Genomic DNA, 26,576 nt, shown 5'->3' with positions numbered 1-26,576 from the left:
AAAAAAAAGTAATTTCTTTTTGTTTTTTGTTTTTGGTATCTCACTTGAATCGATACTCAGTAGTACCGACGTGTTTCGGTTCGGTACCTCAAAAGTACCGAATTCGGTACCCATCCCTCCTCACTCTTCACAACTGTAACTGCCTTACACTGTAATCATAACTACCTACCTCATATAGTCTAATCATAACTACCTCATATAGTCTAATCATAACTACCTGCCTCATATAGTCTAATCATAACTACCTCATATAGTCTAATCATAACTACCTCATATAGTCTAATCATAACTACCTCATATAGTCTAATCATAACTACCTGCCTCATATAGTCTAATCATAACTACCTCATAGTCTAATCATAACTACCTCATATAGTCTAATCATAACTACCTGCCTCATATAGTCTAATCATAACTACCTCATATAGTCTAATCATAACTACCTGCCTCATATAGTCTAATCATAACTACCTGCCTCATATAGTCTAATCATAACTACCTACCTCATATAGTCTAATCATAACTACCTGCCTCATATAGTCTAATCATAACTACCTCATATAGTCTAATCATAACTACCTCATATAGTCTAATCATAACTACCTCATATAGTCTAATCATAACTACCTGCCTCATATAGTCTAATCATAACTACCTCATAGTCTAATCATAACTACCTCATATAGTCTAATCATAACTACCTGCCTCATATAGTCTAATCATAACTACCTCATATAGTCTAATCATAACTACCTGCCTCATATAGTCTAATCATAACTACCTGCCTCATATAGTCTAATCATAACTACCTACCTCATATAGTCTAATCATAACTACCTGCCTCATATAGTCTAATCATAACTACCTACCTCATATAGTCTAATCATAACTACCTCATATAGTCTCATCATAACTACCTCATATAGTCTAATCATAACTACCTCATATAGTCTAATCATAACTACCTGCCTCATATAGTCTAATCATAACTACCTCATATAGTCTAATCATAACTACCTGCCTCATATAGTCTAATCATAACTACCTGCCTCATATAGTCTAATCATAACTACCTCATATAGTCTAATCATAACTAACTACCTCATATAGTCTAATCATAACTACCTACCTCATATCTACCCATTAGGGTTGGGCACCGAACTCTGTACTTTTAACACTTTCCGTGCCAGCAGGGGGAGCCAAAAATAGCGCTTGAGTGCCAGCGCTGTAGTCAATGGGAGGGTGATCACATTTGCGAACGCATAAACTATATCGAAAGGTTATCCTATAACCTAGTTATATGAATACTGGCAGAGCGTCTCGCTCTTTGCCATTATGAGATAACTCTTATCTCCTAGCACCTACTGTGCTCATGAACAAACAATTTGCACCCATGCACGTGACCAGGCCACGCCCCCGCGTCCTGCTATAAGACGCCGGACATGGTCACACTCTACCTTCCTCGGAAAAAAATTTCCAACACTGAAAACCCAACCAAGGGACCTCAGGGCGCCAAGAGCGAGACGCTCTGCCAGTATTCATATAACTAGGTTATAGGATAACCTTTCGTTATATTATCATACTGGTCATCGCGTCTCGCTCCTGCCATTATGAGATATGGGGCAGAGCAGACGTGTGACCCGACAAGTGTACCCCCTGAGGGCCCGTAAGCCCCACTACCAGGGAGGAGGGGAGTCCCGTCCACCCGACCGTCCTAATGAAGGGGGAGAGGCAGTCAACTCCACCAAAGTGCGGAAAAAGGGGGAACCAAAGACCCCTGAAAACGCACAGTACAGGCGGGACCACGTGTGACACAGCACCCCGTGGCACACACCTACACACCCCTGCTAGCCCACCAACTGGCGGGACGCAGGGGAGGTCCCAGACCTCAGAACCGGCTGGGAGACAGAACCCCCAGTCATGTCCATGAGGTAAAACTTAACGAAGGGACCCGGGGAGGACCAGGAGGCCGCAGCACAGATGTCCTCCACCGAGGCCCCCCCTAACAGGGCAGCAGCCCGAGGGGGGACCTGTCCAGCCAACGTGCAGCAAAGGGCAACGCCCCCGCACAACCAATGTGACAGGTGCTGCTTGGACAGCGCCTCACCCGCGCAAGGGCCACCGTAACAAATAAACAGTTGAATGGAAGCCCTGAGATCCCGAGTCCGACTGAGGTAAACCCCCAGCGCACGGACAGGACACAACAGGTGAAGGCCCGCCTCCAACTCACTAGCGTGAGGAGGCGGACGAACGCCTGAACCACAATATCCCTGGAGCGAAAGAGCTCCGGATATTCTTTGGCATGAAGACTGGATTAGGCCTCAGAGTCGCACCGCTATCGGCCGAATAGACAGGCACTCAGGCCGCACCGAGAGAGCACACAGCTCACCCACACGCTTAGCGGAGGTGATGGCCAAAAATAATGCGGTCTTCAAGACAGCAGATCCAATGGCGCCTGCTCAAGAGGCTCAAACGGGGCCTCCGACAACCGAGAACGTTCCACAGGCTTGAGACACCGAGCGCCAAGCAGGAATGTTCTACGAGAGGGTGGCTGAACAATGTTCTGCCCCCACACTCGACCATACGCCACTCCCCAGCGTAAGCCGCGGTAGAGGACGGAGCGCGCGCATACCAGATAGCGTTAACCACAGAATAGTCAAGACGCATCCCCACCAGATTCACACTGTCAACAGCCAAGCCCAGAGGCTGCCCCAGAACAGGAGGCAGAACAGAGTTCCGTGTGCCTGAGAGAGGGCCCGCGGTGACCACGGAACAGGCCACGGCGGGGCCACCAAGAGCTGAATCAGGGCCGGGGACCAAACAGCTGAGCCCCGGCCCGGTGCGACCAGGACCAAGTCCCGCGCTGCCAACATACCTGCCCCAACAGCTGAGCTATTAGGTGTAAGGGGGGGAATGCGTACAGAATCCCGGACGGCCACGGAATCGGTCCCAGACCTGCCCGACTATGTCTGGACGTAGTCCCCACTCGTCAGGGTGAGGACCGCCCCGCGACATCACACCTGCACCCACATTCACCCTGCCGGGGATGTGGAGAGCCCTCAGGCAGAGCAGATGGAGAACGCCCATAGCCAGAGCCCGACCGCCGCCCGGTGCAGACGGGGGGAGCGCACTCCTCCCTGTCTGACAATATACAACGAATGTTAAGGGTACCGACCGAATTACGTCGGTACTACCAAGTACCAATTCACGTTAGATCAATCGGTGCCACATTTCGGTACCTTGAGAGCTGATAGATTAAGACCCGCCAAGTTAGAAAATAAAGCGAATTCCAATGACACGCAATTGTCATAGACACAGACCAGTGTGGACCTTCAATGATGTGCAATTGTAATTTCTGTATACACTGTAATGCCGCAGCAATTTCCTATGTGTTTACACAAATGGCTTAATAAAGGAATCTGAATCTGAATGTACTGATGTACAGTTTAGCACATTACCCAGTAGCTTGTTATATATCTATCACATTTACTTGTGTTTTCACATTAGTTCACTTTGTGTACTGTACTGGTACGGTATATGTGACAATAAAATGTCATATAATATAATTATAACACCATTGTCTCCTCCCACATCTCCTTCCTTCATTCTTCCCTCGTCTCCCTTTTCCCCCTGATTCCTCACTTGATCCTCTCGGTGGGTAGAGCATGCATGGTGCTCAGGCCTCATCAGCAGACACACTTGTGGATTATTTTTAAGGATATTTCTGTTTTGGAAACGTAGTTAAATGGTTTTTGCAACTTTGGATAGAAAGCTCCTCATTGGACGGTCCAGTGTTGCAGCTGACGATAGAAAGCTCCTCATTGGACGGTCCAGTGTTGCCGCTGACTATAGAAAGCTCCTCATTGGACGGTCCAGTGTTGCCGCTGACGATAGAAAGCTCCTCATTGGACGGTCCAGTGTTGCCGCTGACGATAGAAAGCTCCTCATTGGACGGTCCAGTGTTGCCGCTGACGATAGAAAGCTCCTCATTGGACGGTCCAGTGTTGCCGCTGACGATAGAAAGCTCCTCATTGGACGGTCCAGTGTTGCCGCTGGCGATAGAAAGCTCCTCATTGGACGGTCCAGTGTTGCCGCTGGCGATAGAAAGCTCCTCATTGGACGGTCCAGTGTTGCCGCTGACGATAGAAAGCTCCTCATTGGACGGTCCAGTGTTGCCGCTGACGATAGAAAGCTCCTCGTTGGACGGTCACCGTGGCCAGCGTGAACCGAGAGATGCCATTGGTGTGAATCTTCTCCTCACTAAACCTGAGGGGGGAAATGAAACGTGCATTGCTTGCGTGATTCAACATTGTGACGACACAAACGTAACCCGTCAGATTAAATTCAGTCGGTCATTGTTTACGTACAGTATAGTATGAGCACAGTGTGGATGTGACTGTTCAACTAATAGCCGAAGCTATCCATAGTATTCTATGCTATACATGCATTTCCAAAAAATTTGCCACAATGCCACAAACGCAGCTCATTGGGCCACGGTTGACATTATCAATGATAACCATGTTATTTGGTTACAATCGCCTGTTAATTGTACACAACGACGTCTGCGATGATGATGATGATTAAATGATGGATGATGAACATGTTTCCTCTCCTTCCTCCTCAGCGTTCATCGGCTTCGAGACCAACAACCAGTACGAGATCAAGAACAGCCTGGGCCAGAAGATCTACAAGGCCAAGGAGAAGAACGACTGCTGCACCCGCAACTGCTGCGGCTCGCTGCGGAGCTTTGACATGAAGATCAAGGACAACACGGACCGAGAGGTCATCCGCCTCATACGACCTTTCCGCTGCGTCTCCTGCTGGTGCCCCTGCTGCCTGCAAGAGGTGGGTGTGACACGCCTGGGCATCCAGGGGGGGAAAGTACTCGAGTAATTGTACTTTGTTACAATACCTAAGTACCGTTTTGGGGGATTTGTACTTTACTCGAGTATTATTAGGTTTGTATACTTGTACTTTTACTCAATTACATTTCAGAGAAAAAAAACGTACTTTTTACTCCTTACATTTAAAATGCAGACCTACAAAGTACAAAGTACAAAAATCTCGCAGGTCCAACAATTTTAATTAGTATATTTGTTTCTCTGGCCGAACTAACGTTAACGTTATTAATCCTGCGGCCGCACTTTATTTAAAAACAGCCAATCAAATCCCCATCAATGGAAAATGAACCCGCCCATCCCCATGCTGATTGGTCCTTGTGCAAAGACCAGAAAGCGGGGATCTTTGATTAAACACCAGAGTGACGAGCTACAGAAGATGGTACGAGTGATGAAGAGGACGACACGGAACATGGCCCCGGAATACTTTTTTTCTTTTTTACTTTAACTTTTTAGTACTTAAGTATAGAGCTGCCGCGGTATTGATATTTTCCTTACCGCACAAATTTGCGAAATATTTCCTACCGCCGCGGTTATTACCGCACAGTGCGCACAAAAAAAAAAAAGTTTGAATGCATTTTTTTTTTTTTTAGTAGTCTACTCTTATAGCCTGCCTCTAGTCTAATGGCGCTTTTCCACTGCATAGTACCTACTCGACTCGACCCGCTTTAGGCACCTGGTACTTCGTTCCTTTTCCACTGCAGCCAGGTACTACTCCGTTTGTCTCCGTGTGGGGATGCAGGCGGGGCCGCTCGCTTGTGTACACTGAAAGCTCCGTGGGCATAGCCATGTCCGAGAGCTTGCAGCAAGCCAGAGTTTAACACAGTTTAAATCAATCAATCAATCAATAACAACATTAACCATACTCTCGTTGCGTCTATTCTGCCAAAGCTAACGTTACCTCTCATTGTGTATTCTACCAAGCAACCCGGGTTTAACGTTACCTCTCGTGTATATCGGCTGACGGTAGTATTAGGCTAATAACAACAACAAACTTAACACATCAGCGATCTTGTTGTGACACTAAACTCTCCGCTCGGTGGTAAATTGGGTTGATGTCGGTTTTGTTTCATCAATAAATAAGGCAGAATACACAGTGAATCCATTATTTTTTGTTTATTGCACTTGGTTCTGTCCTGTCGCAAACAAATCCTGAATGAAATGCATCCTTAGCGAGGCAGTAAAGATGGCGGCGTTCTGTTTTTGTTCAGAGCCTCCAAACTGTGACGCGTCTCTCTTCTGACCAGTCAGTGGTCTGCAATGTTTCACATGACTTTTCTGGTACCACTTCTACCCAATAGGGTCGCTTGGAACCGAGTAGGGTATATCTGCAAAGCCGCAAGCCGCAAGCCAACTTTATTATTATGATAAAAAACAGCGGTGACGCGGTATTCAGCCTAACTCTGCGGTGAGCGTGATGCAACAGCGATACCGCGGTAATGCGGTTATCGCGGCAGCTCTACTTAAGTACATTCTTTTTTTATCCACTTTTTCTCCCATTTTTCTATATTTTCCCCTCATCCCAATTTCGTATCATCCAATTCAACCCTCGCCTGTCACGGACGCTGTTTCTTGCCTCCCACAAGCCGGCTGCAATGTGGACTAAGTCATACATAGCACAAGTCCCCTCCGGTACTTGAGGTAACAGCAGTCGCATCTTTTCACCTGCGCAGCTCGATCTCTCAGTGGCGAGGAGTAACGCGTGGGAGGCTCACGCTGCCCCCGACACTTCCTGATTCTACTGCGCAGGCGCACCAACCGACCTGTAGGAGTCGCTGTCCACAACGCCCGATCCCCACCCATCAGTTTCCCACCCCCTAATACGGCCAATGTGTATTAGTACGGACGACCAGCTAAACTGAAAGCAAATGTGGAGCGCTGGGCTCGAACTGACGAGCCCAGCGTCTCCAGCATTTCGTGGCGAGCGCCTTGCCCACTACGCCACATAGCCGCCAGTACTTAAGTACATTTAAAAGTAGAAACGTTTTTTACTTTTACTCAAGTGTGTTTTTAGCCAGATACTCTGACTTTTACTTGAGTACGATTTTGAGACGGTACCCATACTTTCACTTAAGTATAATTTCTGGGTACTTTTTACACCCCATCATATATTGATCGAGGGTGACCAGACCAATGTTGGTCTGATCTCACCTATCACTGTGTTGGTCTGACCCCTCACCTATCACAATGTTGGTCTGATCTCACCTATCACCGTGTTGGTCTGATCTCACCTATCACAATGTTGGTCTGATCTCACCTATCACAATGTTGGTCTGATCTCACCTATCACAATGTTGGTCTGATCTCACCTATCACTGTGTTGGTCTGACCCCTCACCTATCACCGTGTTGGTCTGACCCCTCACCTATCACAATGTTGGTCTGATCTCACCTATCACTGTGTTGGTCTGATCTCACCTATCACTGTGTTGGTCTGACCCCTCACCTATCACTGTGTTGGTCTGACCCCTCACCTATCACTGTGTTGGTCTGACCCCTCACCTATCACTGTGTTGGTCTGACCCCTCACCTATCACTGTGTTGGTCTGATCTCACCTATCACAATGTTGGTCTGATCTCACCTATCACTGTGTTGGTCTGACCCCTCACCTATCACCGTGTTGGTCTGATCTCACCTATCACAATGTTGGTCTGATCTCACCTATCACTGTGTTGGTCTGACCCCTCACCTATCACTGTGTTGGTCTGATCTCACCTATCACTGTGTTGGTCTGACCCCTCACCTATCACAATGTTGGTCTGATCTCACCTATCACTGTGTTGGTCTGACCCCTCACCTATCACAATGTTGGTCTGATCTCACCTATCACAATGTTGGTCTGTGATCTTTTCATAGTTCAGGAACTGTTGGTGGAAGTTCCCCCTTTTTGTTCTGACTACAGGAACTGAGTGACTGTAGTTCTGACTGTAGGAACTGAGTGACTGTAGTTCTGACTGTAGGAACTGAGTGACTAGTTCTGACTGTAGGAACTGAGTGACTGTAGTTCTGACTGTAGGAACTGAGTGACTGTAGTTCTGACTGTAGGAACTGAGTGACTGTAGTTCTGACTGCAGGAACTGAGTGACTGTAGTTCTGACTGCAGGAACTGAGGACGACTGTAGTTCTGACTGCAGGAACTGAGGACGACTGTAGTTCTGACTGCAGGAACTGAGTGACTGTAGTTCTGACTGCAGGAACTGAGTGACTGTAGTTCTGACTGCAGGAACTGAGTGACTGTAGTTCTGACTGCAGGAACTGAGGACGACTGTAGTTCTGACTGTAGGAACTGAGTGACTGTAGTTCTGACTGCAGGAACTGAGTGACTGTAGTTCTGACTGCAGGAACTGAGTGACTGTAGTTCTGACTGCAGGAACTGAGTGACTGTAGTTCTGACTGCAGGAACTGAGTGACTGTAGTTCTGACTGCAGGAACTGAGTGACTGTAGTTCTGACTGCAGGAACTGAGTGACTGTAGTTCTGACTGTAGGAACTGAGTGACTGTAGTTCTGACTGTAGGAACTGAGTGACTGTAGTTCTGACTGTAGGAACTGAGTGACTGTAGTTCTGACTGTAGGAACTGAGTGACTGTAGTTCTGACTGCAGGAACTGAGTGACTGTAGTTCTGACTGCAGGAACTGAGTGACTGTAGTTCTGACTGTAGGAACTGAGTGACTGTAGTTCTGACTGTAGGAACTGAGTGACTGTAGTTCTGACTGTAGGAACTGAGTGACTGTAGTTCTGCCTGCAGGAACTGAGTGACTGTAGTTCTGACTGTAGTTCTGACTGTAGTTCTGACTGCAGGAACTGAGGACGACTGTAGTTCTGACTGCAGGAACTGAGTGACTGTAGTTCTGACTGTAGGAACTGAGGACGACTGTAGTTCTGACTGTAGGAACTGAGGACGACTGTAGTTCTGACTGCAGGAACTGAGGACGACTCTCCCAGAGGAACCATCTCAGAGCAGGGACTCTCCCAGAGGAACCATCTCAGAGCAGGGACTCTCCCAGAGGAACCATCTCAGAGCAGAGACTCTCCGAGAGGAACCATCTCAGAGCAGGGACTCTCCCAGAGGAACCATCTCAGAGCAGGGACTCTCCCAGAGGAACCATCTCAGAGCAGAGACTCTCCCAGAGGAACCATCTCAGAGCAGGGACTCTCCCAGAGGAACCATCTCAGAGCAGGGACTCTCCCAGAGGAACCATCTCAGAGCAGGGACTCTCCCAGAGGAACCATCTCAGAGCAGGGACTCTCCCAGAGGAACCATCTCAGAGCAGGGACTCTCCCAGAGGAACCATCTCAGAGCAGGGACTCTCCCAGAGGAACCATCTCAGAGCAGAGACTCTCCCAGAGGAACCATCTCAGAGCAGAGACTCTCCCAGAGGAACCATCTCAGAGCAGGGACTCTCCCAGAGGAACCATCTCAGAGCAGAGACTCTCCCAGAGGAACCATCTCAGAGCAGGGACTCTCCCAGAGGAACCATCTCAGAGCAGGGACTCTCCCAGAGGAACCATCTCAGAGCAGGGACTCTCCCAGAGGAACCATCTCAGAGCAGGGACTCTCCCAGAGGAACCATCTCAGAGCAGGGACTCTCCCAGAGGAACCATCTCAGAGCAGGGACTCTCCCAGAGGAACCATCTCAGAGCAGGGACTCTCCCAGAGGAACCATTTTGAAACCGTCTGTACACAGTAGGCTATGTGTGCTAGCAGAACTAGACTCCAGTCACGAGTCACGGTGCACATGTGCGGTGGTTTGTCCACCAAAAAAGCGCCAAAAGATCGAAAATAAACTAGCAGAGCCAGAACTGTTCAACTCCTCTGGAGCCACAGCCAGCAGAGAAGCCGGTTTACTTTAGCTTTTAAACCAGCTGCAGCCTGAGAACTGGAGTGTGAGGGGATGTAACACTAAAGATGGCGGCAACGACAAAGAATTGCTGCAAAATAAACATACATCTGTTGTTAAAAAAAAAAAAAAAAAAATTTTTTTTTTTTTATACTTATAACAACTCGATAATTATCGATATCGAGAAATAAAATAAAATTATCATATCGTTAGCGCGATATGATTTTTTTCCATATCGCCCAGCCCTACATACTGTACAGAGCATGTGAGCGGCGCGGAGCGGCCGAGAAATCCGCTCTTCGCTCGGGACGGCTTAGTTCCATCTTCATTTGCGCATCAAGCGCTCAGTGCTCTGGCCCGCTCAGCAGAATTCTTTTTTTTGGAGCATGATGTAAATTAGCTTGATTTGACCAAACTACAACAGTCTGCACCCCCTGGGCCCCTTAACAATTGTTTGTATTGAGCCGTATTGTATTGTACCCGTTCTGAAATCTGTTAAATAACGTTTGCAACCATTCTACTAGCTTTACTATGCTAATGTAGCTAGCCTAGCCGCAATGCTAAGTGTTTATACTGGCAGATCCCATTCACGTTAGCATGTAAGCTAACAACGTCAGCGGCGCTCTTTTTGTGAGACTAAACTCTCCGCTCTTGGTGGTACATTGTGTTGATGTTGGTTTCGTTTCATCAATAAATGAGGCAGAACACCTTTTTTTTTATTGCACTTTGTTTGTTTCTTGCTGAAAATAAATGTTGCTAAATACTAGCTCACCTGAGTCCCGAGGTGATTTAAAGATTTAAAGCAGATTTCATTTCTGTTTTGACTTGTTAGCAGGATGTGTAGTGAGCGCGTTCACCCTTCTGATTGGTTGAAAATGGCCTTCATGTTTGAACTACATCGCCAGTTCGCCACCTATTGCTTTGGCATTGTACTACATGTATATTAGGTCAGTTTAAACCACTGTGTGATGGTGTGCACTGAGCGGCTCGGAGCGGAGGAGAGCTCTTTAAAGCCCACTCCGCGCTCACTTCAAAATCCACCGCTCCACTCCTCGCTCCGCTCCGCTCACATGCTCTTTTTTTTTTATCCACTTTTTCTCCCATTTTTTCTATATTTTCTCCCATCCCAATTTCGTATCATCCAATTCAACCCTCCCCTGTCACGAACGCTGTTTCTTGCCTCCCACAAGCCGGCTGCAATGTGGACTAAGTCATACATAGCACGAGTCCCCTCCGGTACTTGAGGTAACAGCAGTTGCATCTTTTCACCTGCGCAGCTCGATCTCTCAGTGGCGAGGAGTAACGCGTGGGAGGCTCACGCTGCCCCCGACACTTCCTGATTCTACTGCGCAGGCGCACCAACCGACCTGTAGGAGTCGCTGTCCACAACGCCCGATCCCCACCCATCAGTTTCCCACCCCCTAATACGGCCAATGTGTATTAGTATGAACGACCAGCTGCGCCTTGCCCACTACGCCACGTAGCCGCCCTCCGCTCACATGCTCTTTTGATTTTGATTTGATTTTTTGATTTGATTTTTGATTTGAAACAGCCCACACAACATCCATGATGCCATGGCAGGCAGAAACAGATATTGTAACCTCTTAGTCATGTGCTAGTGTCTCCATGGTGACTCGTGTTGAACATGGTAGAACACCAGAGTATTGTCGCCCACGCCTTTATGAAGTGAAGGAGTGTTTTGACACAGGCCTTTGTCAACACAACTGGCCGGTTATACTTCAACCTATGAGTGCATGTTAGGGTTAAAGAGAAGAAGAGAGGGAACAGACGTTCCTAATTGTCAAAGTGAAAGCACTGTTACTACGCGACAACCAGTAAGCGCACGTTAAACGCAGTAGAACTGAGGTTTTACTGAGAATCGTGTCCACTCATCGACCCTGAAGTGGATGAGTGCACTGAGGTTGACTCTTGGGGAAATGGGAGAATGGCAATAGCTCAGGTCGTCAGGTGTGTTCAAATACTACAGTTGGACCATTCACACAAATCCTTTGAATGAAACGTGTTACATTCCATTCCTAGAGGCAATCAGGCATTGTCTTTATTCGCGAGGGAACATTTATGCGCATGTGCGGGAGCACGCGCGTACGCACGTGATGTCATTAAAACACAGTGCAACCCCTTATGAAATCACCACTGCACCACTGCCTGGAGGAAACCCACACGAACACGGGGAGAACAATTGCAGACTCCACACAGAAAGGCCCCCTGCTGGGGTTCCAACCCGGGACCTTCTTGCTGTGAAGCGGCGGTGCTAACCACTGTGCCACCGTACCGCCCTCTCTCGTGACCCCCGATTCTCAATATCTCAATACACCAAGACTCAAGTAAGCGCAGATTACTACAAGCGGGATTGTAAATATCCCAAGTCCTATGCAGCTCAAATACTGTATCGCATTGAGTGCCAACCCCACCCTAAAAAATAATCAATCATAATACACTTGAGCGAACACACCCATGTTATCTACAGTGTTACACACACACTGTCTGTGCAGCTAAATCACAGACTATGCTGATGACCTGCTAATGTTTGTAGAACCGCAGGAACCTTCCCCGGGAACTAGGGACTTGTTCAGGAACTGCTTTGCACTACAGGGACCAGGGTCTAAACAGAAGTTCCAGGAGATTATTTTACCCCCATAAAGACCTCACTCTGGGGGTAGTACTTCACTCTGGGGGTAGTAGTCCAGGAAGCTTGGGGTGCTTGCCGCACTGAACATCAGCATTTCATTTCAACCAAAAGTCTTAAAATACGCAGCAGAATTTTTTTTGTTTAATTGAGCTAAGTATTACCCCCCCCCCCCCCCCAGCTGCCAGAGCAGTCCTAGGTTTGTAACTTAAGTATTTAACGTCCATTTTGCCAACGTCATCTGCTTTCAACCGAACATTTTACAAGCCGATATATCTAGTGATCTACGCACAAAAGATCCATTGCTATAAAATGTTTGTATTTTTTCTTGTTCGCCCAATTATGTACTTGATGTTCTGTGCAATGCACTTCGTGGCTATTGAACAGTTCCTGGTAGTTTCGGTGCAAATGTGGATTTTCTTAATTCCGGTGGCCCGCTGGTCGGTCCGAACCGTCTCCTGGACACATCCTGGTCCTCTGTCGACAGAACCGTCTCCTGGACACATCCTGGTCCTCTGTCGACAGAACCGTCTCCTGGACACATCCTGGTCCTCTGTCGGCAGAACCGTCTCCTGGACACATCCTGGTCCTCTGTCGACAGAACCGTCTCCTGGACACATCCTGGTCCTCTGTCGACAGAACCGTCTCCTGGACACATCCTGGTCCTCTGTCGACAGAACCGTCTCCTGGACACATCCTGGTCCTCTGTCGACAGAACCGTCTCCTGGACACGTCCTGGTCCTCTGTCGACAGAACCGTCTCCTGGACACGTCCTGGTCCTCTGTCGACAGAACCGTCTCCTGGACACATCCTGGTCCTCTGTCGGCAGAACCGTCTCCTGGACACATCCTGGTCCTCTGTCGGCAGAACCGTCTCCTGGACACATCCTGGTCCTCTGTCGACAGAACCGTCTCCTGGACACATCCTGGTCCTCTGTCGACAGAACCATCTCCTGGACACATCCTGGTCCTCTGTCGACAGAACCGTCTCCTGGACACATCCTGGTCCTCTGTCGACAGAACCGTCTCCTGGACACATCCTGGTCCTCTGTCGACAGAACCGTCTCCTGGACACGTCCTGGTCCTCTGTCGACCATCTGTCCACCAGAACCTTCAAAGCCTTCCTCTGTCTCTGTTTAATCACATCAGTGACAGACAGGATGTCCCCGTGGGGCCTGAGCACACGTCTCTCATCTGACCACTTTTATTTTTACATAATTGTACGTGAGCCGGAGCCATGCAAAACACATTAGCGGTTGCTAAGTGACCAGTGACCAATCGTGTCGTCCCTGCTGTCCCCCATGTGGCATAGCGTGTAACTCTAGTACAGACTATTTCTGGTTACACTGTCAGGGGACCACAACAGGCTTAAGTGCATTGCGATGACATGCTATTATTGAGGTGGTGGGGGGGGGGGGGGGGGGGGGGGGGGGGGTTTGGGGGTTATGGGGCAGAGAAGATGGTTTTTGTATACATGGATGTCCTGAAAGCAAATTGAACCTAATATTTGAATCCCATGCGTTGTGTGATTTGATCTGCGGATTCTAATAAAGCATTTGATGTGTGTGGATGTGTGTAACATGATGTGTGTAACAGGATGTGTGTAACATGATGTGTGTAACAGGATGTGTGTAACAGGATGTGTGTAACATGATGTGTGTAACATGATGTGTGTTGTGAAGGGCCAGATTAAACCGAATATATATATTTATTTATATATATATATTTAATTGTATTTGTATATTCTCTAATATTCCTTGATATCCCTTGTATATTCCTTGTACAATATGCATTGAATATCCATTCTAGCCTACTGAACATCCCATAATAGTCTCCATTCTACTATTGGTCGAGACCTTGGTGCCAGGCTGCCATACCCCCTAGACCCAGTTCAAACGTACCGCTCAACATGTACGAACAAGTCCTAGTTCCGCGTAGGAATCTGGCTACCGCACCACTAATGGGACTATTTGTTCATAGTGCGTATATATACTGCGCTACTAAAGTAGGACTTCCTTTTCAGTCCAGTTTCTTACCCTCCAATAGAGTCACAGACGTAAAGCCTCCCCGCGACGCCACGTGTGGGAGTAAGGCCAAGTTCGGCTTACCATCGGTATTGAGACATCGTGTATATTAATATTTGAATAGTCATATTTGGCACTATATCGTCGAGTTGGACGTAGTCTATTAAGCTAATAATAGTCTGTTAATATATAGTGCTTCGTGCGGTGAGAATACTACCGTAGTCAGTACCCCATCGTTTCGGGCAGAGAACTGGCTGCTTATCCAGGGTGGTTGACCCCACGTGAAGCTGCACCCGAGGAGCCCCAGAGCCGACGAGCGAGTGGACCTGTATACCGGATTATTCTACCGACGACAGCCCGCCTTCCCAGGCACGGATTATGCTTTGTATACGTTGATTATTCCATGGATAAAGACCCCCGACACTGCCGTGTGTTGGAACCCCCCCCCCTGGAGAGGACGCAAGGTGAGGAGACGCTCTGCAAGACGAGGTCGCTTCACGTCTCTCCTCCGTGGACCGGAGGACGCCGGCCCACAAAGAGTCCACCTGCTTTCATCTGTGGTCCAAGGATCGCCGGCGCATTGAACGGCACTACAGTGGGTTCACCTGGGATACCCTTGGCCGGATGAGGCAGCCGGATTCTACCCCCCCCCCTTCCTACTCCTGTCGGCTTACAAGCGACCGGATTAACCCCCCCTAGTGTATCCAGTATATAATCATTAAAGTATCATTGCTGTTATTCCTTAAACTATTCCAGGTCGTATATGTACCACCTCCGCCTTCAGAGATTGGACATTCTCTATTGATATACCGACGAATACTCTTGCCATAAAAGTGCATACTAATTCCCATTCATAAATGTGATTGATTTGATTAAGTGCTTGCTCTACACACCATCGCTGTGTAGAAATAAAGACCTATTTCTAATTCGTACATTTGTGTTGGATCCGTTTCATCTACGTGACAGTGTTCATCATAATATATTTATGCCGTGTACTGGGTGGCCGAATATTAAGTACAAAGGTAGTGGTAGTAAGTATCATATCTAGTAATACAGTCAGGGAATTGTACCCCTCAGTTACAATTGGTCCTTCGAGCCGGAGGGTAATCAGTGTAATATTAATATAGTGTTATTAATATTGAAATGGCCTATGATGAACACTCCACGAAACGATCCTCCTAACCAACGCCCGCAGCGCGAACGACGGCTCCCTCAGTACTTAGAGGCTTACGCTGTCAGTCAACAACCTAGTCTTCTACTAACAGTAAACGCGGTAAAACTAGAAAGTAAAAGTATGTCTAACCCCAACGCCCAGACTACCCCGACCATAGAGGCCCCTACGGGTTCTAATGTAACTGACCAAGTTCACGGTGGGGACCAGTGGGAACCAGACATGACTTCACACCCCGCCAGTACTGAAGAAGTAGTCCCCGACGAGTCCCGGGAGGAATACAACGCTACCGAGAGAGAACTCGGCACGGAAGAAGACGGGGAGAGCACCGTGGAGATAGAGCTCCAAGGCTCCGCAAGGAGTACCCCGAGGGAAGGCTCCCCTATACAACCGCCTTCTCCCAGCGAGGCAGAGAGGACCCTACAGCAGGCCTTCCTCATCAGCCTGAACGCCGCTGCTGAACGCGACCGACTGCAGATCCAGCAGCGGAGCGAAGAAGAGCATATACGTCTAGAAATAAGACGCATCCAGAGGGAAGAGAATGTGGCCCGAGACCGAGCAGACAGCCAGCGAGCAGCTGCTGGTGCTCTACGGGACGCAGAGCGCGACAGACAGCAAGCGCAACTAATAGAACAGCTGATCAGACGGACAACACCCTCTCCCTCCGCCAGAGGCTCCAGGAACTCGTCTAGACACACCTCCAGGGCGGCATCCCCTAGCCGAGTAAACAACCCTGAACTTGACCAACAGACGAGGTCTATACCCCCCACAGACCACCTCCCCCCACCGGTCCAAGCGAGACCTAGCAACCGGGAAGGAGCAGCATATCCTGTGGAGAGGCTAAACCAGAGACTACAAGCACTGGATGACCTAACTGAAGACGAAGAGGAAGAGGAGGAGAACCACGCCCGACGACAGCACAGTACTCTACCGGACCAGGAGGTCCGGTACAGCCCAGGCTATACTCCCGCGGAGCTGCGCTACAGACCCCCGACTCTATACACGGGTGAGCACGACGCACGACCCGCACCGAGGAACAGCACCTGGACAAGCGGGCCATGGTACACTGCCGGTACCAGCCCATACCAAGGAGCGGGAGGAGACTCGCCTAGGAGGCCTCTCCCCCAACGCTCGCCGATGTATCCACAGTCAGCGTCATACATTGGCACGCCTATGGTACCCGACTTCACCCAAGAGAACCGGGCCCAGTATACAGAACTCCGCATGTGTCTGGAGACCATGTTGGTGGATGTATTGGATGAACGCCATAAATACACCATCCTACTGAAGCACTTAAAGGTACCCCGCGCACATAATATAGCGCTCGCCTACGCAACTTCCACCACCCCATACACAGCAGCGCTGGTAGCATTGGACCAGAGGTATGGGCGCATATGGGATTACGTGATCCAGGAGATCCGACACATCGACCGCTTACCCCCAGCAATAGACAATCGAGCACTGGACGACCTGTCCATCAGAGTGCAGTCCCTGGTAGGGATGTTGGGAGCGCTGAGAGAGAAGGGGAGGCATGAACTTTACGCCAACTCAAATGTGGAAAGGATCTTGGAGAAGCTGCCGCCCGCTCGACAGGAGCGTTTTAGGCGGCAGAGAGACCACCGAGACCCGAATGGCCCCGAACCGAACCTCCTCGATCTAGCAGACTTCCTGGCGAGAGAAGTCAGCAGCCTACGGCTAGATACATTCGGACGGAGCACCCCTGGCTCCAGAGAAGGAACCAGACGACTAAATGATGGAAGAAGATCGGTGACTGTGATGCACCAATCGGAGTCAGTACCGAGCAGCAGGAGCCACAGTACCCCCTCCAGAACGGAGAAGTGGAAGATAGTGTGCCCCTACTGTGAGAAAGAACACTGGCTAGCGCAATGTGACTCCTTCCCCAAGCTGAACGCGGAGGAAGCAAGTCAATGGATAAAGTCCAACAAGCGCTGTTTTCGCTGTGCGCGCTCACACATGGCAGCCGAATGCCGCTTAAAGAAAAGGTGCACCAAGTGCGATGGAGCCCATCTGGACATACTTCACGACAGTAACAGACGGCGCCCTTCACCCGCACCATCCAGCAGCAAAGCGAGCGTCATGTACATCGATCCCGCCAGCAGCAGTGGAGCCCGAGTACTCCTAAAAGTAGTGAGTGTGACACTAAGCTACTAGAATAAAGTCCTGGACACTTACGCCGACCTCGATGACGGGTCCGAGAAGACCCTGCTGCTCGCCTCCGCTGCGGCCCAGCTAGGGCTGCGGGGAAGCGAAACCCAAATGACAATTCGGACAATAAGACGAGATTTGAAGACGATAAAGGGCGAGAATGTCTCATTCTCTATCGCAGCAAGCGGCCAGCCTGAGCGACGGTACCAGATTACAGACGCTTTCACCAGCCAAGAAATAGGACTGTCGCGGTACACATACCCCGTCGCCAAGCTGATGGAGAAATATGTACATCTGCGCAAGTTACCGATCCCGCTCATAGACAATGCTATGCCGACCCTGTTGATAGGCTCCGACCATGCAGACCTCATTGTCCCGATAGACCGGGTTCATACCGGACCCCGAGGCTGTCCTGCAGCAGTCGAGACCCGTTTGGGATGGACTCTCCAAGGCCCGCTCGCCAAATCTCTCAACCGAAGTACAGCCACTAGATGTCTCCACTCCCGAGTCACGGAGGGAGAAACCGCACTCCTGCAACACGTAGAGCGGCTATGGACCTTGGAACAAATGCCCTTTAAGAACGGAAAGAACGACATTCGCTCTAAAGATGACATTTACGCCATTCACCTCCTCGAGACAGGGACCAAGAGAGTCCCGGTCAACGGCGTGTTGAGATACGCCACGCCACTCCTGCGGCGAGAAGGAATGCCTACTTTCCACGCCAAGACAGATGCCACAGAACGGTACCTGCTGAACACGGAGCGGCGCTTAGCCAAGAACCCCGCCCAAGAGAGTGTATACCGCGCTGAGATTGAGAAGCTCATCACAGCGGGACACGTCACAAAGATGGACATTAAAGAGGCTGACCAGACCACTGAATCGTGGTACGTGCCTCACCACAAGGTCCATCACAACGGTAAAGACCGCATAGTATTTAACTGCAGCTACCAGATCGGATCCCAAAATCTGAATAAAGAGTTACTGCCCGGTCCCACACTCGGCCCCTCCCTACTCGGCGTTCTACTCCGCTTCCGCCAGGAAAAGGTGGCCATCAGCGGGGACATTAAAGGAATGTTCCTGCAGGTGAGATTAGTAGAGGAGGACAAGCCCCTGTTACGGTTCCTATGGAGAGAGAAGCCAGGAGATGAGCACCCAGCCATCTACCAATGGGAAGTCCTCCCCTTCGGAACGACGTGCAGCCCCTGCTGTGCTACATTTGCACTACAGAAACATGTAGCAGAGGACCCAGCAGCGGACGAAGAGGTCCGACACAGCGTAAAGAACAGCTTCTACGTAGACAACTGTCTACAAAGCCTTTCAACCCAGGAAGAAGCCGAGGCTCTCCTGATTAAACTCCGCGCCTCATTGATCAAAGGCGGCTTTGATCTCAGGCAGTGGGCCAGCAGCGATCCGCAAGTACTGCGCAGCCTCTCCTCCGAGGACAAGGCAGCCAGCAGCGAGACCTGGATGGCTACAATCCCGGGAGAAGCCCAGGAGATGACCCTGGGATTGGTGTGGCGATTCAAAACAGATTCGCTTCACTACAGACACAAGCCCCTGACTACGGAGCAGGGAAGGCCGGCGGCGGCGCCGACCACCAGACGGAGTGTGTACACAACACTCGCCCGACAATATGACCCGCTAGGATGTATTCTACCGTACACCACCAGGGCAAAAATGATTGTACGAGCATTGTGGGACAAGGACCAGGGCTGGGACGACCCCATTCCCGCACACCTTGCATCCACCTGGAGAGAGTGGGAGATGGAGCTCCACTCACTCCCAGGCGTTAATATGCGCCGAAGCTACTTCCCACCCACGGTGAGGCCAGAGACATGTAAAATGGACTTACACGTCTTCAGTGACGCCTCAGAGGTCGCATACGGATCAGTAGCCTACTTGCGGGCCCAAGAAAGGGGGGGAGAGATCTACACAGCATTTGTCCTCGCCCGCTCGAGAATAGCCCCACGCAAGCAACAATCTATCCCACGCCTAGAGCTCTGTGCAGCCCTAGCCGGAGCGCACCTAGCCACGCTCATCCAACGTGAGCTCACCATACCGGTGTCTAGAACAATCCTGTGGTCAGATTCCACGACAGTACTCGCCTGGATCAAATCGGACTCATGCAAGTACAAAGTCTTCGTGGGAGTCAGAGTCACCGAGATTCAAGACTTAACCGAAGAGTTAACCGGAGAAACAGAGTGGCGCTACGTTGATACAAAACAGAACCCAGCTGACGTCATCACCCGGGGGATGCCCCTGGATGACCTCACCCGTCGCAATGTCTACAGTGACGGCCCCGCATTCCTAAGACTCCCGGAAGGACAGTGGCCCATGCCTATCCCGAGGGAAGCAAGTCCAGAGGAGGTGGAAAATAAGAAGCCTGTGTTCGGTGGATTGAGCACTGTTATCTACCCAGTTACCCCCAACACACTCCTGATGGGGCGGCTAGATCCTGCATTACCCCAGACAATGTACCGGCCTGAAGAAGCGAACGGCCCGACGAATGTGGAGGTACAGCCAAGTATTAGCCGACAAGTTTTGGAGCAGTTTCCTACTGCACTACCTACCGTCTCTACAGACCCGCCAGAAGTGGGTAAAGGAGAGAGACAATTTGACAGAAGGAACAGTCGTCATGATTATTGATCAATCACTGCCCAGAGCTATGTGGCCGGCCGGCCGCGTAAGCAAAGTGATCACCGGTGCCGACGGCAAGGTCCGAGCAGCTGAAGTGCTTGTCCAGGGTCGCACTTACACCCGTCCCGTGGCGAGGCTCATAGAACTGCCCCGACTCCCAGACACAATCGATGATGACCATGACCCTATAACCCTATGACTTTGTGAAGTTGACTGACCCTACAGCAAACCCTTATGTGTAAATAGACAACGCGATTAATCTGTCTCTGCTTAACTGATTAGGTCTGGGACCAATCAGGGGGTGGCTGTTGTGAAGGGCCAGATTAAACCGAATATATATATTTATTTATATATATATATTTAATTGTATTTGTATATTCTCTAATATTCCTTGATATCCCTTGTATATTCCTTGTACAATATGCATTGAATATCCATTCTAGCCTACTGAACATCCCATAATAGTCTCCATTCTACTATTGGTCGAGACCTTGGTGCCAGGCTGCCATACCCCCTAGACCCAGTTCAAACGTACCGCTCAACATGTACGAACAAGTCCTAGTTCCGCGTAGGAATCTGGCTACCGCACCACTAATGGGACTATTTGTTCATAGTGCGTATATATACTGCGCTACTAAAGTAGGACTTCCTTTTCAGTCCAGTTTCTTACCCTCCAATAGAGTCACAGACGTAAAGCCTCCCCGCGACGCCACGTGTGGGAGTAAGGCCAAGTTCGGCTTACCATCGGTATTGAGACATCGTGTATATTAATATTTGAATAGTCATATTTGGCACTATATCGTCGAGTTGGACGTAGTCTATTAAGCTAATAATAGTCTGTTAATATATAGTGCTTCGTGCGGTGAGAATACTACCGTAGTCAGTACCCCATCGTTTCGGGCAGAGAACTGGCTGCTTATCCAGGGTGGTTGACCCCACGTGAAGCTGCACCCGAGGAGCCCCAGAGCCGACGAGCGAGTGGACCTGTATACCGGATTATTCTACCGACGACAGCCCGCCTTCCCAGGCACGGATTATGCTTTGTATACGTTGATTATTCCATGGATAAAGACCCCCGACACTGCCGTGTGTTGGAACCCCCCCCCCTGGAGAGGACGCAAGGTGAGGAGACGCTCTGCAAGACGAGGTCGCTTCACGTCTCTCCTCCGTGGACCGGAGGACGCCGGCCCACAAAGAGTCCACCTGCTTTCATCTGTGGTCCAAGGATCGCCGGCGCATTGAACGGCACTACAGTGGGTTCACCTGGGATACCCTTGGCCGGATGAGGCAGCCGGATTCTACCCCCCCCCCCCCTTCCTACTCCTGTCGGCTTACAAGCGACCGGATTAACCCCCCCTAGTGTATCCAGTATATAATCATTAAAGTATCATTGCTGTTATTCCTTAAACTATTCCAGGTCGTATATGTACCACCTGCGCCTTCAGAGATTGGACATTCTCTATTGATATACCGACGAATACTCTTGCCATAAAAGTGCATACTAATTCCCATTCATAAATGTGATTGATTTGATTAAGTGCTTGCTCTACACACCATCGCTGTGTAGAAATAAAGACCTATTTCTAATTCGTACATTTGTGTTGGATCCGTTTCATCTACGTGACAGTGTTCATCATAATATATTTATGCCGTGTACTGGGTGGCCGAATATTAAGTACAAAGGTAGTGGTAGTAAGTATCATATCTAGTAATACAGTCAGGGAATTGTACCCCTCAGTTACAATGTGTGTAACATGATGTGTGTAACAGGATGTGTGTAACATGATGTGTGTAACAGGATGTGTGTAACAGGATGTGTGTAACATGATGTGTGTAACAGGATGTGTGTAACAGGATGTGTGTAGATGTGTGTAACAGGATGTGTGTAACAGGATGTGTGTAACATGATGTGTGTAGATGTGTGTAACAGGATGTGTGTAACAGGATGTGTGTAACAGGATGTGTGTAGATGTATGTAACAGGATGTGTGTAACAGGATGTGTGTAACATGATGTGTGTAGATGTGTGTAACAGGATGTGTGTAACAGGATGTGTGTAGATGTGTGTAACAGGATGTGTGTTGTCACCACAGATGGAGGTCCAGGCTCCACCCGGCACCACCATTGGTTACGTGAAGCAGGATTGGAATCCCTGTGTTCCACGTTTCTCCATCCAGGGGCCCAACAAGGAGACGGTTATGAAACTGGAGGGACCCTGCTTTGCCTGCAACTGTTGCGGGGACGTCAACTTTGAGGTGAGCCCGTCGGGAGGAAGTGTGGAGGTGTGGGGGTTTTGGCTGGTGAAGCAGATTCAATTCTGTGGCGTTATACCGTCTCTATCGCTGTTACGGTGACGTTGATACCGTACGGTTGTGAGTGCCGTCCTTTGGATCAGATGTTGAACTGAGGTACCGACTCACCACGGTCATATCATGAAGAATGGGGCGTTCCCCGACGTTCCCGGCCAAATTCCCATTCAGGTCTCTGACATCAAGGTAATGCTCGTATCAAGTTTCTTTAATAGTTGTCATACAGAAGTACAGAATACTTTTATACAAAATGCTTCTTACTGTTACGCTCTAAGCTGATGATGATAAAGATAGTGCTTCTAGATACCTACGATAAAGACATGTTCTAGATACCTACTGTAAGGGCAACCTAACAAGAAAATGTTGCCAGTGAGGGAATACTGGGTGAAGCTCTTTCCTACGCGTGACGCTTGTTGATAATAAATGATGTCTTCTCCTTGGTCACTGTTGAGAGTGTTTTATTACTACTTGCGGTGTGGACAAATATAAGCATACAAAAAATAAACTAAAAAATTGACGCAAAGTAACTGAAAACAAACAAACGAGCACGGTAAAAAGATAGTGTGGCTTCCCTGTGAATATTACCCAAATTCCCTGCCGCTGCACACCTGTGAACCCATACATATAGATTGCACTTGAGCACACGTGAGCCCCGCCTCCTGAGCCCACTGCCTGCTAATTGGTCAACACTTTCATGATGACACGGTGCCTTCATACAGTAATACAAAAACAGACAATCATTAAATTGGCTACAACACCTACGATAAAGACATGTTCTAGATACGATAAAGACATGTTCTAGATACCTACGATAAAGACATGTTCTAGATACCTACGATAAAGACATGTACTAGATACCTACGATAAAGACATGTTCTAGATACCTACGATAAAGACATGTTCTAGATACCTACGATAAAGACATGTTCTAGATACCTACGATAAAGACGTTCTAGATACCTACGATAAAGACATGTTCTAGATACCTACGATAAAGACATGTTCTAGATACCTACGATAAAGACATGTTCTAGATACCTACGATAAAGACATGTTCTAGATACCTACGATAAAGACATGTTCTAGATACCTGGGCCCTCATTCATCAACGTGTGCGTAGAATATGTTCTATTTCCACACGTAAGCACAGAATGTAGAATGAGTGTACGCACGGAAATATTGGGATTCATCAACCGTGCGTACACAGGTCCTATGCTCCCCCGTGTTGATGAATACCACTTTGTTCTACTGTCAATGCTCGTGCATGATTATCCATATATGGTCATGAAACACCCCCCTTGGGATGTGAAATAATGGACTGACCCGAGCGGAACTCTGAGAAACTCCACGGGAGATTATTCACTGAGGCGCTGTCGAACCAAGAAGACACAACGCGTGTTATGGGATAAATAAAAGGCTGACTTGTACACGGTGATGTCAGATATCAACGGCTCCCTAAGACCATTGCTGCAATTCTGCCTGGACAGCTCAAAACACTAATAAAGACCGTTCGTTGACCACTGTTTGGCGTTGGTTGTGTGTCATTATAACCGTGCTGTAATATGAATGCCTTTATTAGTTGTGTTCGATTGGCTATAATATGATTTTTAGAGGCATCTATTTTGTTGTCGGTATTACCGACAACAAAATAGATGCCTCTAAAAATCATATACTATTAGGTAGCCTATATGAATTACATATAATAGCAGCCATAGCCTACATTATGCAACAGTAACTTGCGCATACCAGTGTATGCGACGGACCAGTGTATACCTTATATCATATCATATTCATATAATAGTTTACTCTATCAGCATACCAGCATGTAATATGTTCTTTGTTAGGACTCAACTCGTTAGACAGGCTGACAGACGTGTACACTTACGGTGATGTCGGATATGATATCTATTAACCATTGCTGCCTGGGCAGCGCAAACACTAATAAAGACCGCGCTGGAATATGACTGCCTTTTCCCGTGTTGTTTGATTAATACCCAGGGATTAAAGTTCTCCTCAATTTTATTCCAAATCGCGATGGATCTTCCGTCAATTTTCTACCTGCTGCATATGATTTCTAGAGGCATACTACAATCTATTTTGATGTCAGTATTGGGTAGCCTATATAAACAATAATACGAGAGCATATACAAGAACAATGAATCTCACTGCATGTATGATGTAGCCTGCCTTTCAATACATGAACTTGAATTCCATCATGTTTGTGTGCGGGACTCACAAGGCTGTTGTCACAATGGGTGGTACCGGTACAGTAATAATAACAGTCCACACAATATCACGATGGACCATGCCATAGCCTATGTTCTATTAGGACATGATCTGTGACGACAAATGTTCTAGAATGTTTGATTAAGATATCATACTCTGACAGCATGCCTATGATCAACAAAAACGCGAACTTGAATCCCATCATATACATAGTCTGTCCACTATCTGGTGTCATTGCAATGCGTTTTCTATTCTTTCTTATGCAGTAAAAAGGGGGAAGAACACTATATCGTGGGTGTTCATATGACTCTGCTTACAGCTTCGAAACTCCACTTGTTTCGTTTAACGTAAAGCCTTTTAAATATAATCAAAACGTTCCCGTGTTTCTGCGGTCTGTGCGCAAAATAATAACGAGTTGAGATACGCGGAGCGCAGTCAGTCAGTAGCCTACACCCCGTATATTCCGATAACGCTATATAAACCATGCTGCATTCATTCTGAGAGAAAGATCTATTATTCCAAATGCTATTTATAGGGTTTTGACCATAATTACACTACTGTTGCTATTTTACAATGAACTATAATGAATTACGGTTCATACAGAAGTTCCGCCAGTGTTGAAACTAATGCACAGAAGCTCATTTCCTTGTTGTAATAATATATTCTACCACTGGGCGTCAGCTAAGTGTGCTCAGAGCTGTGCGTAGACATAAGCACAAAGTCAAGTTCAAGTTGAAATTGATGAATCCCACTCTTTGCTTAGAAATGATCGTACGCACAGGGTAAGCACAAATCTGTGCGTAAGACACGTTGATGAATGAGGGCCCTGAATTTTTGGCTTAGCAGATGTTGTTTCACTCCAGGAAACGCAATGTCCTTCAAAGCTGGCTATCTTATGTAGGGCTGACCCGAATGCTTTGGGTAATGGCATTAACTACACACCCTCAAGACCCCTGCCCTCTGCATCTTCTAACTACATACCCTCAAGACCCCTACGCTCTGCATCTTCTAACTACACACCCTCAAGACCCCTGCCGTCTGCATCTTCTAACTACACACCCTCAAGACCCCTGCCCTCTGCATCTTCTAACTACACACCCTCAAGACCCCTACGCTCTGCATCTTCTAACTACACACCCTCAAGACCCCTGCCCTCTGCATCTTCTAACTACACACCCTCAAGACCCCTACGCTCTGCATCTTCTAACTACACACCCTCAAGACCCCTACGCTCTGCATCTTCTAACTACACACCCTCAAGACCCCTACACTCTGCATCTTCTAACTACACACCCTCAAGACCCCTACACTCTGCATCTTCTAGCTACACACCCTCAAGACCCCTACGCTCTGCCTCTTCTAACGACACGCCCTCAAGACCCCTGCCCTCTGCATCTTCTAACTACACACCCTCAAGACCCCTACGCTCTGCATCTTCTAACTACACACCCTCAAGACCCCTGCCCTCTGCATCTTCTAACTACACACCCTCAAGACCCCTACGCTCTACATCTTCTAACTACACACCCTCAAGACCCCTACACTCTGCATCTTCTAACTACACACCCTCAAGACCCCTAGCTCTGCATCTTCTAACTACACACCCTCAAGACCCCTACACTCTACATCTTCTAACTACACACCCTCAAGACCCCTGCCC

The 26,576-nt window shown here is 48.4% G+C and overlaps 1 protein-coding gene across 2 annotated transcripts in view; it reads left to right on the top strand.

Annotated features, from left to right (window-relative positions):
* LOC311227791 (phospholipid scramblase 2-like) overlaps positions 1-26,576 on the top strand; it is a 91,737-nt gene that overhangs the window by 40,054 nt on the left and 25,107 nt on the right. For both annotated transcript variants that reach the window (XR_014619624.1, XM_084313602.1), the window contains 2 exons: positions 4,625-4,845; positions 22,475-22,636. Coding sequence is in view for 1 of the 2 variants with exons in the window: in XM_084313602.1 (XP_084169728.1) it covers positions 4,625-4,845; positions 22,475-22,636 (383 nt within the window). In the remaining variant the exon portion in view is untranslated. The remainder of the gene's footprint in view (positions 1-4,624; positions 4,846-22,474; positions 22,637-26,576) is intronic.

This window comes from Notolepis coatsorum (genome assembly GCF_963971535.1).
Source record: "Notolepis coatsorum genome assembly, chromosome: 4".
Taxonomy (NCBI): Eukaryota; Metazoa; Chordata; class Actinopteri; order Aulopiformes; family Paralepididae; genus Notolepis; species Notolepis coatsorum.
This window is presented reverse-complemented; position numbering and strand designations above follow the sequence as displayed.